Here is an 18,498-nt window from a genome sequence, read left to right as displayed (position 1 = left end):
TGTTGCTGGCATAGCACCCATCTGCATAAAATTCACATTTAGACTGCCCAACAGTGGCAATTACCATTTATATATCAACTGATATCATTAATGACTTTGTCCTCTGAATCTTCATTGCAATTTGCCACTCAGAATTAATTGTCCCACTTGTGTTGATAGCATGGAAATAAGATGGCTGATTACAGCTACAAAACACACATAGGATAATGTAAGCAGGATCAGAACAGGGGAGGGAGATTTCCTTAACCTAATGCCATGTGCAGGTACTGAGCTATGCAGGCGGGGAATCTTAGGATTTGTTTCTCTCAACACCTATGACTAAAATAGTGACATGGATGTAATAAATAGCACATGGGTTCTTGAAGCTCCTCAAATTTTAATAGGTTGCCTGTAACAGCTAAAACCGGATACTCTTGAGTCTGCTGCCAATCTGAACTATTTGATGATGAGCTACCATTTGGCTCAGCCTATCTCATGTGATTACTGGTGTTCCTTGTGCGGTTTCAGAACCGTACCTCAAGTTTAGAATGATACCCCAAAGAAGCCAACTATTCTTACCATCCTTGGAGGCTGAATATGTAAACTATTAGGCTGTAGAGTTACAAATGGACAATGAGATAGATGATTACATGTGCAATCACTAACATTTTGATAAGGCGTGTCCTCAATACCTAGTGATTCTAGCCCCATCTTTTGCCCTTTTCATGCATAAGCTGTTCGTTCAAGTTGCACCTTTTTCTCTTCTCCAGTTATTAAGCTGCTTCCTCATTTGCTTAAAGGTTTTGCTTTTTCTGATCCTCCACTAAGAAAATGCAAGTCTAGGATTCTTCCTTTTTCATATTCCCAAAGCTATTCAGTTCCAAATTTGCTTGGGGGGGGGGGTTCTATCCCGCTTATGACTTTTATATTATATGCTTATGCTGTTACACTTTGGGCCATCATTTTCAAAGCACTGATTTCTACTTTTCACTTGCTGCACGTTTGAGCAAAATAAAATAACCTAGCAGTGCTGTCCTATGGTACACAGTTGAATGGAGAAAATATTTTGCTAATAAAACAGTCTGAGGACAGTGAAAATATCTGATCTCTAGATGTTGTAGTTTGCCTACATTTACAACTTACCCCTGGCATTGATAAAACTAGTGGAGGTGATGGAAACTAAACTCCAATAACATCTAGAGTGCCATATACGTTCTACTTCTTCTGCACAGATAAAGACTGTGGAAATCACAATCAAGTGTGATATTAAGAAGTTATTGCTCTAGTTAACATACAATAGGCATTAAGAAAAGCCATTGTTCCTTCCATTCAGTCTATGAGACTGAAAGGCATTTTCAACATTTCTTTCCAAGTCTGCACCATATGTGCAATTACTTTTGCAACATAAATATGGAATGGGATAAAAAAAAACTAAACCTGCAATCCTATGAACTCTTGTTTGACTTAAACCCTAACATATCAAATAAACAGTAGAACTTTCATCTGAATAGATATGCATAAACTCTTATTTCACAAGTACTAAAAATGGTAATTTCCATGCTACCCAGAGTTTAAATCAATACTAGACCTTGCGAGAAGTATATAAACATTGGCTTACTAAAAAAACAACTCAAGAGCAAAATCTGATAATCCCATATGCTCCTACTCTGCATTCAAACCTTCTCTAGTCCTGGTTCAGTTTTAATGTGTGCTAAAGTAGAGTGAATTAAAAGACATTTTTGCATGACTAGGATATTTCTTATCTTTATAGATTTGGGAAAATATATGAGTCCTGATTAAACCAAAGATGGTTTTTTTTTTGGGGGGGGGGAGAGACAAATAAATAATTTGCGGTACTTTTGTATGATGGTGGTTCACGTGACTACTACCATACTATTAAAGAAACGTACAGAATGGAAAGCACAAGGCAAATAGTTAATATCAGTGCATTCTTTTTAATGTGTTTAGCCAGTCAGTCATTGTAATTATTATTTCAGGGGCACTTACATTAAGGCACAATATATACAATCATAAAATAACAATTCCTACATTGTGCCATTACAAATCAGCATTATGTATTCTATACTGCATCTGAAGCAGCATCGGCATAAAACATTTGGGGAAAAGTGAAATAATGGTCTTTAAAGCCCGTGAAAGTTTTAAATTGATGGGTTCACACGTACACATTCCAGATGAAGTTGTGCTGTAGGGCAGATACATAATGAGGAGCCTGTTTCTCATGTCTCAACCTGATTTCATCCCACCCCCACATCAGCGCACCTGCCATCAGGTCCTCAAACATTCTTCTGAAAGCATTGGCAAATTCATACAGCGAAGATGTATGCACATACAATGTTCCTCCCAAAGACTTCCTACAGATATAGGCTAGAAAATAAATGCTGTAGGGAAGTTTAGCCGTTTCAAAGCTGCATAGTAGCCTTTCATTTTGTTCCAAAAAGCAGCCATTTTAAGGGTTTCCTTATTGGCTTCTAGGAGACAGAAGAAAAAGCAGCTAATTGTAGAAAAATGTACAAGTTTTTTTTTATCTATAGCCTCTACCTGCCCAAAGAGGACTTGAAAACAAAGATGGCTTTTCAAATATATTAGGTACATGTATTGTCTTAATCTTGGCTTCTCCATGGTCATCCTTGATTATCTGCTGGAAAGCAACTTGTTTCAAGTTCTAGTTTCCCTTTCAATTCCAGTCATAAATGTGCAAGCTGATTCCTGATACACGTGTGGCATCTTTATGAGGAAGTCACTGAAGATAAGAAGAAAATTGTCAAGCGCAAATACTGCAGCCAACTGTGCTATGAAGATGATAAGTGCAAGTGCTTATGAAGACTACAGAAACTGTGACAAATATGCTAATTCAATTCATACTTATTTGCACAGAAAATGTGCCAGAAAATTCACATCTTTAGCAGCATACTATGTTGGCCTCTATTTACATGAATTTCCAATCTGACAGGGGAGCCAGCTGCCTAAGTTTATCCCATTATTATCCCATTCACGCTTTACAAAATTTGAGAAAAGAGAGGAAGAAAAGGGAAACAGAAGCAGGAATAAGCAGGAAAAAAATCTATCAGTGTATGCATACTTGACTGAGTTACAGCAACACAGTAGAAGGTAAAGTGATTGGCGCAAAAATCCTCAAAAGAAATATTTAAATCATCACATCAACAACAAAAATCTTTTTGACTTAACCACAAATTATGCTGCTGCAGAACCCAACAATCTGTTCTATAGTTCAAAATTCCCTAACTGTATACCTTCCAAATATGTTAGAATACCATTCCCATCAACCTCAATCAAGAAGGCACTAAATGTTTAGAGAAAATTGCTACAATTCATCTGGATAGGAAAGATGCTAGTATATGCCCCCAAATAGTAATGATGGTGTCCCTAAACTGCCTTTGGCAGATGACAAGAAAGCAGATATTTAACAAAAGAAAATTTCAAAGGTAGAATGCAAGGTGGCAGCCATATGGCAAGGAGGAGGTGGAAATAAAGTGGAAGAGTCACAAAAGAACTACGTTACAAAACCTAATCACATGTAATTTTTGTGAACAGGACAGGCAATGGACATAGGATGCAAGATCCTGAGTTTGTTACCTATGTATATTGTCTGTTCATGCATTTTAGATTCACTGAAAGTAAATCACAAAGCAAAGTGCCATTTGTACACACTTCAATAAAAATATAGATGCAACCCAGTGTCTGCCTTGTGTATGTAAACTATCACTAAAGATAATACCTTAGTGTTTGAGAGTATTCTGGCAGATTACAATGAGAGACAGAATAGCAGAATCTTCTGGTATGTGTGTGTCAATTCATCATGGCATGTCAAATATGTTCAGGGTGCCAAAAAGGATAGGGATTCCCAATGAGCTTTATTTATCTGGATTACTGGGATCTGTAAATCAATCCAAATTAACAAAAACAAATACCCATATCAAATGCTACCCAAATTCGCAGCTGGATGGTATTTTTATTGAGAACTGTCCCCCAAAGCACACAAGCTTTCAAGTTTTCCAAAGCTCTTCATCAAGCAAAAAAACAAAACGTTGCAGATTGTAGAGAGGTCTTAAATTTAGGCCAGTTTGTGGCCACAAAGCCTGTATTTTAGAATTCAGATTAAAAAAATCTGGCAGCTCTGCACACATCTTGAAACAAAAAAGTACATTTCATGAAGCATGTTATATAAAGGTAGTCCTTGACTTACAACAGTTCATTTAGTGACGGTTCAGTTACAATGGCACTGAAAAAAGTGCTTTATGACCATTTTTCATATTTATGAGCTTTGCATCATCCCCATGATCACATAATCAAAGTTCAGTTGCTTAATAATTGACTCACATTACCATTGCAGTGTCCCAGGGTCATGTGATCACCTTTTATGACTTTTTGGCAAAGTCAATGGGAAAGCTAGGCTCACTTAACTGTCTTGCTAATTTAACTGCAGTGATTCATTTAATAACTGAATCAAGAAAGGTCATAAAATGGTGCAAAATCCATATAATAAATGTCTCACTTAGCCACAAAAATGTTGGGCTCAATTGTGGTCGAAATACCTGTACTGTATTTTTACTAGAGTGATTACATCTCTCAACAAAGATATTTTTTTAAAAGAAAAAGCAACCCCACTGAAATGTGAAGACATACACCAATTTCAAAACACCGCTTGCTTCTGCAATCCCAAAAACATATTTTCAATTTTGTCTTCAGGGATTTTCAGGTAAATCCCTATTATAATACATGACGTAATTCATTCATTTTTATTTATTTTTTACTTTTGGCACTGCAGTATTTAGGCTTTCCAAAACCATAGCGAAAGATTACTTAAAGAGTTTTAGAACAAAAATCCCTGTACAGGACGTTGGGCATTAATGGATCCATCACGCGGAGACTGGCTTGTTCACCTGTCTCCATGGCGGGACGTTTCTTCGCCGGATTTAATTTAACTGAGTTAAACTAGTTGCATTTCGAGCAGTGGAACTGAGATCCTCTGAACTGAGCGCACTCCCCTTGATTTTGGAAAAGGAAGTTACTTTTAAGGGAGGGATTTGCCTCTCAGCCTTTCTCTTCCACCAGCCAAGTGCTCCGCGCTCGAGCTACATACAGCCTTTTGTAACAACCGGCACGAGACTCAGCGCGCCTCTCCTGCGATTCCCTCCTTCCCCGAGAAGCCGAATCCGGCGACGCTCTATCTCCCGCAGACTGCGTGTCTATGATAAAGCCTTACTAAATCATCCAAACCCCACATCCGCCCTCCGCCTGCTTTTGTACGGCCGAGGGAGGGAAGATGGCGGCGCGGGCGGGTTTCCAGGCTGTAGCTCCGAGCGGTGGAAGCAGTGGAGCCGGCCCTGGGGCGGGACCGCTAGGACCAGGGACGCCGGGGCCTCCCGTGCGGATGGGCCCGGCTCCCGGACAAGGAATGTACCGCTCCCCTCTGCCCGGCGCTGCATACCCGGTACCGGTCCGGCCCGGCTGAAAAAAAAAGAAAAGGGGGCGGTCCTTGGTGTGGGGCGGAGCTCTTAAGGCCAGGCGTGAGCGCGGGATGCTGCTCTGCCACTGAGGGGGCTGGTGGTGGTCGACGGGGGGAGGGGGAGGCGGCTCGGCTGCAGTGGGCGGGGCTCGGAGGGGAAGAAGAGGATGAGAGCCATTCAAGAAAGATGGAGGACGAGAGGCGGCTGCTGAAAGGGGGATCCGCGGCTTAAAAATACATATATAAAAGAGAGCGAGAGCGACTGACAAAGAGAGGGACTATGGGGGTGAGGCTGCAAGGGCAGGGTGCGAGGAGAGAGCTCAGGGGGCTGCGGGCGTCGGGAGGGACCGCCTGGCTTTGTGGTTGGGCGGGAGAAAAGAAAGGAATGTGAGAATGGACCTAGAGGAGTGGGGGCGGGGAAGGCATTGTATGGCTCTGGGGTTAATGGGGGATGAACAGCTAGGATGCGAAGAATTTCTGAGTGAAAGAAATACTCCTTGGTTTTGTTCTTGCATATTCTTGCTTCCCATTCAAACATCAGAAATATAATATATTGAGATACAGGAGTAAAACCGCCTATCTCATCCAAGATCCAAATTCTAGAGACAGAGAAAAAAAATCAGAAAGTGATGGCGAATAGAATAGAATAGAATTCTTTATTGGCCAAGGGTGATTGGACATACAAGGAAATTGTCTTGCTGCAAATGCAAATTGAATAATAACACTTTTTTTTCCTGAATTATTTACTCCTGTAGGCAGGAGTTGCATGGCTAAGTGCTTCCCAAATCAGAAAGTGGTTTTTGTAGATATATGTAGATATAGATATATAGATACGTTTCGATCAAACTTTTATCGGGGAATGGGAATACTGAATCTTCGATGAGGTGTTTTTAAAAAGAAAATTATTTGAGGATTCTTTTCAAAGGTGCAGAGAATTTCTGTTGGTGAACTGATACACTCTGAAAGCAGGGATGCTACTTGATTCTGTTGCAGCTGAGAGCAAGAAGCAGCAGTTGAATTCTTACGCTTGGCAACAGTCAATTTGTTTCTTTTCTTAGCGCCCTGGAATGTTGCCTGGTAGCCGCATGACTCCTCAAGGACCTGCAATGGGACCTCCAGGCTATGGTGGGAGCCCTTCTGTCCGACCTGGGATGGCTCAGTCAGGAATGGACCAGTCTCGCAAAAGGCCAGCTCCTCAGCAGATTCAGCAGGTTCAGCAACAGTCAGTGCAAAACCGAAATCACAAGTAAGAGATTCCTCTTTTTCTTTTATAGGCATCCTAGCATTGAGGAGTGTCAGTGTTCTGTTTTAAGCCAGAAATTTTTACTTTCGTTCTCAACTGCTTTCATACTCATAGTATTTGTTACTCAGTGCATTTTGATGCAAAAATTGGTCCCGGTACTCATTGTTTGGTACTCAACTCACAAGCTAGAACTTGTTGAGGTTGGCTGCCTTATGACATTATTCCTTATGGAAAGAATTTGTTTGGTACTCATCGTGCCTCCTAGAACCAATTAACAATGAGTACCAAAGTACCACTGTGTCTCCTTTGAGATACCATCCTAGCTGTATTGAATTCTGCAAATAATTCATTCAAAATTAGAGAGTTCTCATTAAAGATAACTCAGGGTTTTTAGCTGCATCCATACTGACAGACATTTTTAAGCAATCTTCCAGCAACACTGGTTCACACTCCTTTCATCAAGCTGAAGAAACTGGAAACAAATTTTAATGCAATCTAAATATTAATATATTAATATAATTCTTCTCCCTATTCATCTTGAACAACCTACACATTCATACTGTAATTCTTCCAAATTAGCATTTGGTTAGGTATTTGCACAGAGCACTTTCTGCGTTTCATGTGGTTTGTACAGATGGACTACATTGTGTTACTTAATTTGAGATCCAAAATAACACAGAGTCATCTGTTGGTGTTTTCTGTCACTCACAGATCCTGGTGTGTTGAAGACCTATACTAAGCCTCTGCAGCAGTTGTAGAATGATTTCCTCTATTAACATAAATCCAAATTCTGTAGTTCTACACACATTTCTTAAAGAGCATGTCCCATTGAAATCAGTGGAGCTTTCTTCTGGGTTGGTATGCTTAAAGTTCCTAATATTGACTTCTTCAAGAAAGCTTTACTCAGTATGGCTAAACAAAAACACAACCCCAAATATATTTGTTTTCCTATGTGCCTAAAACAAACTTAGTTTCAGCAGAACCAATAAGGATGTTCTTAAACATGTATCAAGAATTGATATTTATCATCCAATCTTTCTGTCTTTGTGCAGTGCCAAGAAAAAAAAGATGGCAGACAAAATTCTACCTCAGCGGGTGAGTGAAATTTTGGGTGTTTGGTCTGGCAGTTACTGGTAGCATAAAGGCTGTGCTGATTGACTGTGCTGCATTGAATTCTAGATCCGGGAATTAGTACCCGAGTCTCAGGCATACATGGATTTGTTGGCATTTGAGAGGAAGCTGGACCAGACTATTATGCGGAAACGGTTGGATATTCAGGAGGCTTTGAAAAGACCAATTAAGGTAAGGAGGAAGGATGCATACATTTGAAACTCACTTATCTGTAGCTTTCCTAAAAAAAACTAAATAAATCTACTGGATATATTCACACATCATCCTAGCATCATTGGCTAGGTTTTAACTTATTGATTGAATAAACCGCAATACTTGGGTTCATTATGAAATGCTCTGAGTCTAAAAAGGATTCTAAATATGGTGCAATATACTTCCAGAATATTCCAAACTGTGCCATTTTAATAGTCCAGTTGGGGATTGGAATGTTGCAGGACAGAATGTTTTGCATATCCCTAGTTTACACTATACACCTAAGATATAATCTTAGAGATCACAAATATGGGTTCACCATACCAAGATCAACAAATCACATGATTAGCGTAATATATGAACTAGGAACATATGCATAGTGAAGGCAGGGTGGTGGCAGCGATGCACTCCATTTATCTCAGGTCTTCAGTCTTTTTTTAAAAAAAATGTATATAAGCTACTGTAACTACTATCCCATCTCCTGAGGCAGCCGTGGCCTCAGCACCACTGCCAATTCCACTACCTATCCTCTGTTGGGGAAGGGATACTTCATGTTGACAATGCTGAGAGGGAAGCCATGCATCACTCAGGCTGTGGGCTGTGATAGCAGAAGAAACATCTGGGAGATACGTCCTTCTTTCCTCCCATCCATCCTCCATTGCTGCAGCCTGGAAGAGGGGATCAATTCCTGCAGTGCCCCACTGAAGTCTTATGGCCCAGAAAGCTCTTATTCTGCTAGTACGAAGTTTGCTGCTCTGGAGGCTCAACCATAGACACGTCAAGGTTCTTCATTATTCTCCAGCATAATCTGTATCTGCAAAATAACAAGCTTTTTGCTTCATACTTTTGCTGATAGCAGTAAGCAGTTAGGTGTCACAAAACAGGCAGAAAAATGTGTAGCGATTTTTAGGCTTCCTCTGACTCAGCTGCTGCTACATAGGTTGTGGCTGCTACAAACACAAGGTGTATAGATCTCTGATACTTTTAATTTTATTAAACTGCTATTTTCTGATGCATTAATAGCTTTTTTTCTATCAGTTTTCTGAATTACTTCCTCTCTTAGCCTTTTATTATCGAATATATTTTCCCTTAACCCCAGTATAACTTCTCTCTTATATCTGGGCAGTTAACAGCCTTAAGATCGCCTGCAGTCCCTAGTTTTTACCTCAAAAGACTTTTGGAAGCAATTACTTCAGATTCTGGCAAGAGTGAGCTGTCTTCCTTCAATCTGTCTCGTGGGCAGTTAGGAAGCAATAAAGCAAAAAGAAGGAATCACACACACACACGCTTCCCTCTGGTTTTCAGCCCATCTGTTATTAGCACGTGGTCTCCGACAGATGGCCTGCAAAAGCCTTCTTCTGATCTGCAGCGTAGTGTCTTTAACTTCTTGACCCAAGCTTACTGATATATGCTAGGCGTTATTACTCTGGAGCTTCTTCCAGAACACCTTGTATAAATGCCTTATGTATCTTGCTCAGATGCAGAGATTTTTGAGGATAGAAATACTGTTTGGGAAGGTGAGGGAATAATAGTAGCAATCTCAGATGTTGGTTCTCGTTTTCACATCTGTGGGATTCTGTTCCTTTTTAGCAAAAAAGAAAACTGCGCATTTTTATCTCCAACACCTTTAATCCCGCCAAGTCAGATGCAGAAGATGGAGAAGGCACTGTAGCCTCATGGGAACTCCGAGTGGAAGGGCGACTCTTGGAAGATGTGAGTGAGGAATGGAATTAACATCACCACATACTCCTGTAGAGAGTTCAGAAATGTGGCAGAGCTGAGTTATTCATTCCTGATGGTCTTGGAACTAGATAAGATGGGGAGAGAACATTACAGGCTTTAGTTTAGGCAAGTGTAAGAGCATGGCCAAAGAAACGTTTTTGCACAAATTGTCATAAAATTTTCTGAAATTAGCAATTCCACAAATTAGACCTCTCTGCAGTAAAGGCGCTCCTTGCTTCATACACTTAATTATTGCATTCTTCTGCTGATTGGAGTTTTATTGTAGTAGAGAGATTAGATGTAAGAGCTTTCCCAGGCACTACTCTTAAATACTATTGGTTAGGGTAGTTTTGGATGGCCTGATCCTCATTCACTTCAGAAAATTCCCACATTATTCTGAGGTTTGCAGGTAGTCTGAGTGCAATTGATAAAAAAGTGAAAGACATCTAATTTTTTGAAATAAGGAAAGATGTAAGAAATTTTAGTTGGCCCTACATTATTGTAGAAAGGTCTATGGCAGGGGAAATTGGGCATATAAGATGTTAGAAATATATGCAAAATGATTATCACTGTTAGATACAATGTTATATATTCCCCTGGAGAAAAATCACTGTGATGGTGCACTGTTTTACTTTCTGAGGTTTCAATGCTGTTGGTAACTGTTGGCTATTGGTTTTGTTATCTATAAAAGGATTTTTCTTCCCTTTTTTCCTCCTGCAGTCTGCTCTCTCCAAGTATGATGCTACCAAGCAGAAGAGAAAGTTCTCATCCTTCTTTAAATCTCTGGTGATTGAGCTGGACAAAGACCTCTATGGCCCAGATAATCATTTGGTGGAGGTGAGAGGTTTCATATATATATATCGTAGAGATGTGCAACATTTCTTGCCCTCAGATATTCTAAAAATGTGGGGGAGACGGGACAAAAACTATTTTTCAATGTTTGCGTTTAAAGTTAAATTGTGACAGTTTTCCAGTTATATATTTAATACTTTCTAGCAACATTAAAATTATGGTTTGATAGCATCTTTGGGGCAAAATTTAGGGAACTGCATGCTGGATTTGGCCTCAAGTTGTGCATTTCTCATGCAGAGCAAACAAGATCACATATAAGAAAGGCCATTTATGTTTCTGCAGATCTTCCAATGTCCTCCTTTATCTGGTTCTCCCTTTGAAAGAAGCTCAAGGCAATTTATGAGATGTCAACTTTCCTCTTTCCTGAGTGCTTTTCCTCATAGGGCTCCATGTTTACCTGTTCCGAAGTTTTGTTTCATGGATCGGAATCAATTCCCTATGCAGTATTGGTTCTCGCACGTTTTGTTTCCTCATGGAATGCTTTTTCCCACTTCCCCTACTTTTGTACTCTTTCCCTCCTAGTGGCATAGGACTGCTACAACCCAAGAGACCGATGGGTTCCAGGTGAAAAGGCCTGGCGATGTGAATGTGCGCTGCACTGTCCTCCTGATGTTGGACTACCAGGTAGGGGGCATTCCTCCAGGGGGCCAAAGGGGAGGAGTTTTTCTCCATGCCGCTTGATTCAGATTGTACCTCAAATCAAAATATTTATTTAAAGCCATGGGTCAGCGTAAGAAAGGTAGGATTGTAAACAATATTTTTTTTAAAAAAAACCCAAATTACACATTTTATATATATATATAAATAAAAATACATTTTAAAACTATGTATGTATATAAAACAAAAGACTAGAAAATAACATAGCGAAGGGTAAAAACAGTAGATAAATAACAAGAAAATATATGGCTAACTAAATCTATTAAAATACAAAACATTCTTAACTCACAAATATTAAGGCTGGTTATCTCCCCGCCCCCCGCCCCCCAAAAAGAAAATATTCAAATGTTTATTTTGTTGTTTATTTGAGTTTTTACTGTCTCTTTGCAGCCTCCACAGTTCAAACTAGACCCCCGTTTGGCTCGTCTCTTGGGAATCCACACCCAGACCCGCCCAGTAATCATCCAAGCTCTGTGGCAATACATCAAGACTCACAAGCTGCAGGACCCCCATGAGCGGGAGTATGTCATCTGTGATAAGTACCTCCAGCAGGTAAAAGGAAGGGTAAAGGGCCCCAATCCTTGCTGTCATGCTGAAGCTTGGCTCTTTCTTAGTGAATTCCTCTTTGAACATGCAGATATTCGAGTCTCAGCGAATGAAGTTCTCAGAGATCCCACAGCGGCTTCATGCATTGCTTATGCCTCCAGAGCCAATTATCATTAACCATGTCATCAGGTAAGAAGCTGTAGGGGGAGAGGCACTTGAGACTTTCAAGAAGAGATTGGACTGCCATTTGTCAGAAATGGTGTAGGGTCTCCCGCTTGGGCGGGGGGGTTGGACTAGATGACCTACAAGGTCCCTTCCAACTCTGATTAGCTGTTATCTGATGTGGTGACTTAAGGCTGAACCACAAACTCCTGAAATATTATTTCAGCTCTGAATATTGCAGTGTGCAAGCACAATTGTTTCAATGCATGCTTCCTATTTTCAATATTATCCCCTGCTGTGAATTATAGCACAGGCTAGAATTTTAAAGTGTGATTCACTTTAGTGTTTCCAAAATAGTTAGGTAAACATTCTGGATCACTTTTAAGAAAGGGAAAGGGGCAAAAGTAGGGCAAAATTATCTGGCCGGATATTTGGCCATGGATCGAGAGAGGTTTTGAAAGCAGTGAAGAGCTATCAAAAATTGAAACCTCATTAAGAAAAATTACACCATTGCCCCACATGCTCTGTGTTGGAGATTGGGCAGGGGAAGGTGAGGTTAGATGTTGCATTGAACCAAGCCCTAAATTTAGCATTTTCTCTCCTGTTCTTGCTTCCCAGTGTTGATCCAAATGATCAGAAGAAAACTGCTTGCTATGACATTGATGTAGAAGTAGATGATACTTTGAAAACCCAAATGAATTCTTTCCTGCTTTCTACGGCCAGCCAGCAGGAGATAGCTGCACTGGATAACAAGGTGCGAGTTCCTGGAAATGAAGTTGGTTCCTTCTTTTCCCCCCACCCCCACCCCCACCCCCAAAAAAATCTTTCACTCTGTGAGGGACATCTGAACAGTAACACTTCCTCTCCCCTACCTAGACTTCACTGTGTGGTTAGATGTTACTTCAGTTCCTTAAATCATTGCAATCCATTAAAGTAGCAGATAGTACCAATATTCATTAATTTACCAAACAAAATCCATCTTTGTGAATTCTAGTTTGGTTTGGTTCCTATAATATGAAGTTTGGCCCTATATAGGTCTCCTTCCGGAGTATATCTGTTGCCTTCAATGGGCTTTGCCTCCAAGGGAAGTATACAGCAGAGATTGGCATCTTTTTTTCAGACAGAGTAGGGACATAAGATTTTTTTTGTGATGTTCTCATTGTAGCCTGTGAAAGTAGGTCATTAACTTTTAGATATGCATACTGTAAATGTTAATATTAAAAGCTGTTGGGTGTATGGCTGCTAGAATATTCAAATACTACCAGGAAGATGTCTTGTTTTTTCACAGTTTTGTAGTGGACTTGCAGATCAACCTGGATTTCTCTGGTTCCTGGCTGGCAGTGAGCTTTTCTTTGCCTCTGAGAAGATTGCCCAGTGACAGGCATTGAAAGATTAAATTAAGCAGATTCTTAGCTGTAGGATTCTGACTCCAGGCAACAGTTGAAACATCCACTCCTTTATCCAGAATAGAAAAAGCTTATAAGGAAGGGAGAATGTGACATATTTGGGTTGGCCCTATAGTATTCTAGTCATAAAGCCCTTTTTTCTTAACCTGAATATCCCCTGGGTTTGAAATTCTGTTGCATAAACTGTGAATAAGTTTCACTGTTAATATAAGACAACTGCCTTGTATAGATGCATAAAATCATAGCTCTCGTGTCATTTCACTTCTGGATAATTGTTTTAAGTATTCAAGGTTCTTCGGTTATGAAAATGAAATCATATATTTTTGATAATATGTGTTCCTTTACTGATCAAAAAAATTGCCATGAGATGGTATTAAAGTTATTTCGCTCTTGAAGCTATAAAACTAAAGAACAGTATGGTCTAGTGGTTGCATTGATACAAGGAAGGATAGAAGGTTGGAACTAAAGAGGCTGGTTGACTCCGTGTCAGGAGTTACAGTCTAACTATAGAAGTTTGTATCTCTGAAGTAGCAATAGCACTTAGACTTATATACCGCTTCATAGTGCTTTCCAGCCCTCTCTAAGCAGTTTTATAGAGTCAGCCTATTGCCCCCAATGATCTGGGTCCTCATTTTACCCACCTCAGAAGGATGGAAGGATGGGTCAACCTTGAGCTGGTGAGATTCAAACTCCTGGCAGTGAGTAAGCCTGCAATAATGCATTCTAACCACTGCTCCATCACAGTTCATGAGTAGATGTAGATGTACTTTGATTTGTAAAAAGTACAAGAGACTGAATAAACGAAGGGGAAGGGTCTGGGATGTATAGTGGATTGCAATCTTACTCCGTGTGCATTTTCCAGGACCAACTATCTAAATCAATCCCTCTGCCTGTACCCAGTAACCCACTTCAATAGAGTTATAACCCTATTCTTTTTCAAATGTATTTGTGCGGTATTTTTTCATCTCAGATCCATGAGACCATAGAAACAATTAACCAGTTAAAGACCCAGCGTGAATTTATGCTGAGCTTTGCCAGAGATCCCCAGGGTTTCATCAATGACTGGCTGCAGTCCCAGTGTCGAGACCTGAAGGTGAGACGATTTTGAGGAGAAAACAGACATGGTGTGTGCGTGGTGAGAGAGAGGGAGAGAGAGAGAGAGAGGGAGAACCCTTGCTGTGCCTTCAGTTTCTTTTTTTTAAAAAAGAACAAAACAACACACCGTCTGCCAGAGGGATAAAACTGAGAGCCAAGACAGGTATTTCAGGGAGAGCAAGATGAGTAACTGGAGACTTTGCTCACCTTCAGGCTATGACGGATGTCGTTGGGAACCCAGAAGAAGAGCGCCGAGCTGAATTTTACTTCCAGCCTTGGGCCCAAGAGGCTGTATGCAGATATTTCTACTCTAAGGTAAAATGGATCCATCCAGCGGGCTCTCTTGTAAATGGGATCTCTGGAATGGGACCCAACAGCTCGGTCAAGATCCTTCAGTCCTGCTGTGACTGGTGGGCAGATTTCTTTTTTTCTGCTTCTGCAAACTGAATAGCTAACGGAGTCAAAGAGTCGAAAAGTATCCCTTCCTCTACTCCTAACCCTTGCTCAGACTAAAGCGGGCTTCCAAATGTGTGGTTCTGCAGCACTAATCCTTGGCTGTGTGGGCTGTGAACAGCGGGGGTGATTGTCATAAATTTGGAAAGTTGGGGAAGTCTTGACTCGAGCCTCTGGATTGCAGCCTATTGCTTGTTCCCGATGCTTGAAAATACCAGCGGCAGTTCTGTTCCTTTTTTTCTTTCTTTTTCTTTTTGTAATTTTGTGCATAAAGGAGGTCTGTCTTGCTTCTTTCACAGGTTCAGCAGAGAAGGCAAGAACTCGAACAAGCTCTGGGAATCCGCAATACCTAAAAGAGCAGGCCTCCCAACAGGCAGCACCTCTTAATGGCTAGAAACACTGCAGGGATTCACTGCTCAGGCCTATACAATTCCTATTCCAGCACAGAACCTTCCACTAATTTCCAACCAACATCTTTTCTTTCCAGTGATCCAATGGACTCATCATTGGGGATGATGATGATGGTGTTGGTACCCAGGCCAAGGTCTTGCATTTCAGCCTGGCTCTCCTTTCTTTTTGAGCCCCACACACTCCCCAGGTCCAGCTCTGCCTGAAGTTCTTCCACACTTCCATTCAGCTTCCGTTCAGAGCCTAGCATGGCAGCCCAGGAACTCTTCCTCCCTCCCCCAGAACAGTCGGCTTGGCAGTTCCTGTGCACGGCAGGGCCCCAATTGGAGGCAGGTTTCTTAACACTTTCTGGCCTCTCCTGGGGACAGGCGGGTGGGAAGTCCAGTACAGATCCGATCGGTCTGTTGGGAAGGAATGGACTCTCCCTACATGTGTGGCCTTCAGGGAGCTGCAATCCAAGGTCATGAACTTTGTTTCAGCTAAGGTACCTGATTCTGTTTTTTTTAAAAGGGGAGGGGATTCCTGGCAGAGGTGCCACGTAGTCATAGGCCACCATCTTGGTCACAGTGAATATCCCAAGTCACTGCCTTCTGGGGTAGGAAGCCTTTCGAATCCCTCAACTCCTTATCTTTTCTACCTCCCCCCCCACCCCCAACTCCCCAGCACTAATCCTTTGTATCTACAGTGCTTGGTAGGAGACTAGTTTCCTTCAGACTAGAGTTATTCTCCTTTTGACTTCCTCACCTGACTGCACAGAGCAGGTTTCTGGGGCAAATTAAAAGGTGGGGAGCGGAGTTACGCAAGCAGGTGTAACCAAGGCACAGCAGAGCAAATGTCTCTGTGCAAAAGGGACATTTCCCTTCTTGCCTCTGTTTTCTTAGTCTTGGTCGCCTATGGGTAGAACTGGGTAGAGGTGCTGTTGCATCTTTCTGCTGGCTGGTTTTGGAAACTGTAATGCAGCTGGACAGGTCCTGGCTGCTTGTATTCTGACACTACCTGCAAGAATCAAGTTACTGACAAGCCCCCCTCCATCTTCTTCCATGTTGAGAATGAGGCTAGGGACTGCTCTGAATTCAGAAACCCTAATCCGTGCGCATGCGCTCCTAGGTCTACCTTTGGAGTGAGAGATTCTGACTGTTCAATCTTGTATTTGCCCTACAAAAGGCACCTTGCCCTTCTGCCCCTCCTTGCTTTGTGATCCTGGAGAATAAGAACCCTGGTTCCTTAGGTGGCTCTCAGGGCAAGTAGACGTGAACTAAACTCTTGAGATCAGCTGTCGCTGCAGACTTCTTAAATTGCTCCTTATGCTTTGCATTCTGTGGTTTTCTCCTCTTCCCCCTCTTCCCCTTGGACCAATTTTTTTGTACTGTATACTTTTAGATGTCACCCCATTTTAATAAAAGCTGCCTCTGAATGAAAGTGCTCTCGCTCTCTCTCCGTCCTTTTGTAATACAGAGCTAGCGCTGTCTTTTCTTTATAGGTTCAGTAGGAAACACTGTATGGTAACAAAATAACCTCCTTTTTTAAATCCTTAAAACTGTATACAGATGGCCAAAAAAGGCTAGCTAGAGGAAAGCTCTTTCATTGGCTGAAGGGGAAAAAGTTTTGGACAGTGTAAGAAAACTCTGCCTCTGTGTGCCTGCTTAAGCAATCATTGGAATATTTGGAGTGTGTGTGCGCAATAGTGAGATAACCAATATAAGGATGAGCACATTTTTTGGTACGGGATCAGAGTTAATATTGAGGACGGAGTAAAGCAGCCAGAGTTACTTTACATGCAGTAGGGTTGGATTTTTTTTCCCCTAGGGTTTGGGGGAATGGGGTCTTTTATTTTGAAAATACTTTGTGCTACATTAGGACTTATATAATGCTTACTTCACCACTGCAGGAAGTGTGTGTGCGTGTGTGTATCTGCCACTAAAATTTGGTAATGTGGCGAAAAGCGTTCCTGGGTTTTTCAAGGAAAGGGATTGAAGAGCCAACCTTTCCTTACATCAACATAGTCAAAAATTCCTTTAATCAAAAATACTGTATCAGTCTTTTCACAAGAGTAAAAGGGAAACATCCTTATTTAGGGAGCTTCTGAGCTAAATTTCAGGAGGGGCAGATAAGATGCAGAGGAAAAAGTGGTTTTGTTCTTTTTATAGTCATTCAGAATGGGTTACAATTAACCCAGCTATATAGAAGTTGCCTGTAGGAGCTAAAACTGAAGGCTACTGAAAATGAGAGGATCACAAACCAAGCAGGAAGAATTAAAACAAAAACAGCTATTGGCAACTTTTCAGCAGTAAGAGAATGTGGATTGGAGCCAGGAGCAGATGAGTATTAAATAGAGCCCTAGCTCATTTCTCTCAGTCATTTTTGTAGTAAAATTGAATTTTTTTAGATACAGGTAGTCCTTGATTTACAGCAGTTCATTTAGTAACAGTTCAAAGCTACAGTGGCACTGAAAAAAAGACACATGACCGTTTATCACACTTAACTATTGTAGCATTCCCTTTGGTCACATGGTAAAAATTCAAATGCTTGGCAACTGCCTCACATTTATGACGGTTGCAGCATCCTGGGGTCATGCGATCACCTTTTGCAACCTCCTGACAAGCAAAGTCAATGGGGGAAACCAGTTTCACTTAACCATGTTACTAATTTATTTAACTATGGCAAGAAAAGTTGTAAAAGGGGGCAAAACTCAAATGTTTCACTTAGCAACAAATTCTGGGCTCAACAGTCATACATTGAGGACTACCTGTACTCAAAATGTGGATTGTATGTGTACCAGAACCAGGGAAGAGAGGCAATAGAATGGCATGGAATTTCCCATTTCAGACAACTTGGAAAGTTACATTTTTAAACTCTCTGTTTAAAATGCCATCAAACAATTACTATCACAAATCATATTTATTTCAATATATTTATCTCATGTTTTATGATCCCAGGGCTTTGTAGTAATCTAATCTGCCTGTATATAGTTAAGCCTGGGTGTGCCACAAACAAGGAATGGGAAAGAAGAAGGAATAAGCAAGTTGCATTATGAAATAGCCTTGGAGTAACAAAAACAAGTTAATATGTTAATTTTGTAAATAAAAATTCCATGGTGTTCTACAGGTCAGTGAATGATGATGGTTTTAAGATTGAACACAGTTTGAAATCATGTGGCAATCAAG

The 18,498-nt window shown here is 40.9% G+C and overlaps 1 protein-coding gene across 2 annotated transcripts; it reads left to right on the top strand.

The window, feature by feature from the left end:
* The first annotated feature begins 5,249 nt into the window (after positions 1–5,249).
* On the top strand, positions 5,250–16,753 carry SMARCD1 (SWI/SNF related BAF chromatin remodeling complex subunit D1). Of its 2 annotated transcripts, none has more exons than XM_026717390.2 (13): positions 5,250–5,452; positions 6,526–6,713; positions 7,763–7,805; positions 7,890–8,012; positions 9,624–9,746; positions 10,476–10,592; positions 11,130–11,231; positions 11,655–11,816; positions 11,902–11,999; positions 12,591–12,726; positions 14,349–14,471; positions 14,687–14,788; positions 15,226–16,753. In XM_026717390.2, exons 1-13 carry the CDS (start codon positions 5,285–5,287, stop codon positions 15,277–15,279), a joined length of 1,539 nt encoding a protein of 512 aa, XP_026573175.1. In that variant the 5' UTR covers positions 5,250–5,284; the 3' UTR covers positions 15,280–16,753. The 2 variants fall into 2 exon arrangements, with proteins under 2 accessions (XP_026573175.1, XP_026573176.1); XM_026717391.2 differs by having other exon boundaries at positions 5,273–5,753.
* The last annotated feature ends 1,745 nt before the right edge of the window (positions 16,754–18,498 follow it).

Source organism: Pseudonaja textilis, chromosome 2, assembly GCF_049901715.1.
Source record: "Pseudonaja textilis isolate UNSWEBS1 chromosome 2, rPseTex1.2, whole genome shotgun sequence".
NCBI classification, from domain to species: domain Eukaryota; kingdom Metazoa; phylum Chordata; class Lepidosauria; order Squamata; family Elapidae; genus Pseudonaja; species Pseudonaja textilis.
Note: the sequence above shows the minus strand (reverse complement) of the source record. Positions and strands in the feature narration are given on the sequence as shown.

Bases quoted from the DNA above. Each gene is read 5' to 3' on its own strand.
- SMARCD1 (XM_026717390.2), top strand. From the start codon at position 5,285: ATGGCGGCGCGGGCGGGTTTCCAGGCTGTAGCTCCGAGCGGTGGAAGC. The intron at 10,593-11,129 runs GTGAGAGGTTTC...TTTCCCTCCTAG, and splicing joins CAGATAATCATTTGGTGGAG to TGGCATAGGACTGCTACAAC. The intron at 11,232-11,654 runs GTAGGGGGCATT...GTCTCTTTGCAG, and splicing joins TCCTGATGTTGGACTACCAG to CCTCCACAGTTCAAACTAGA.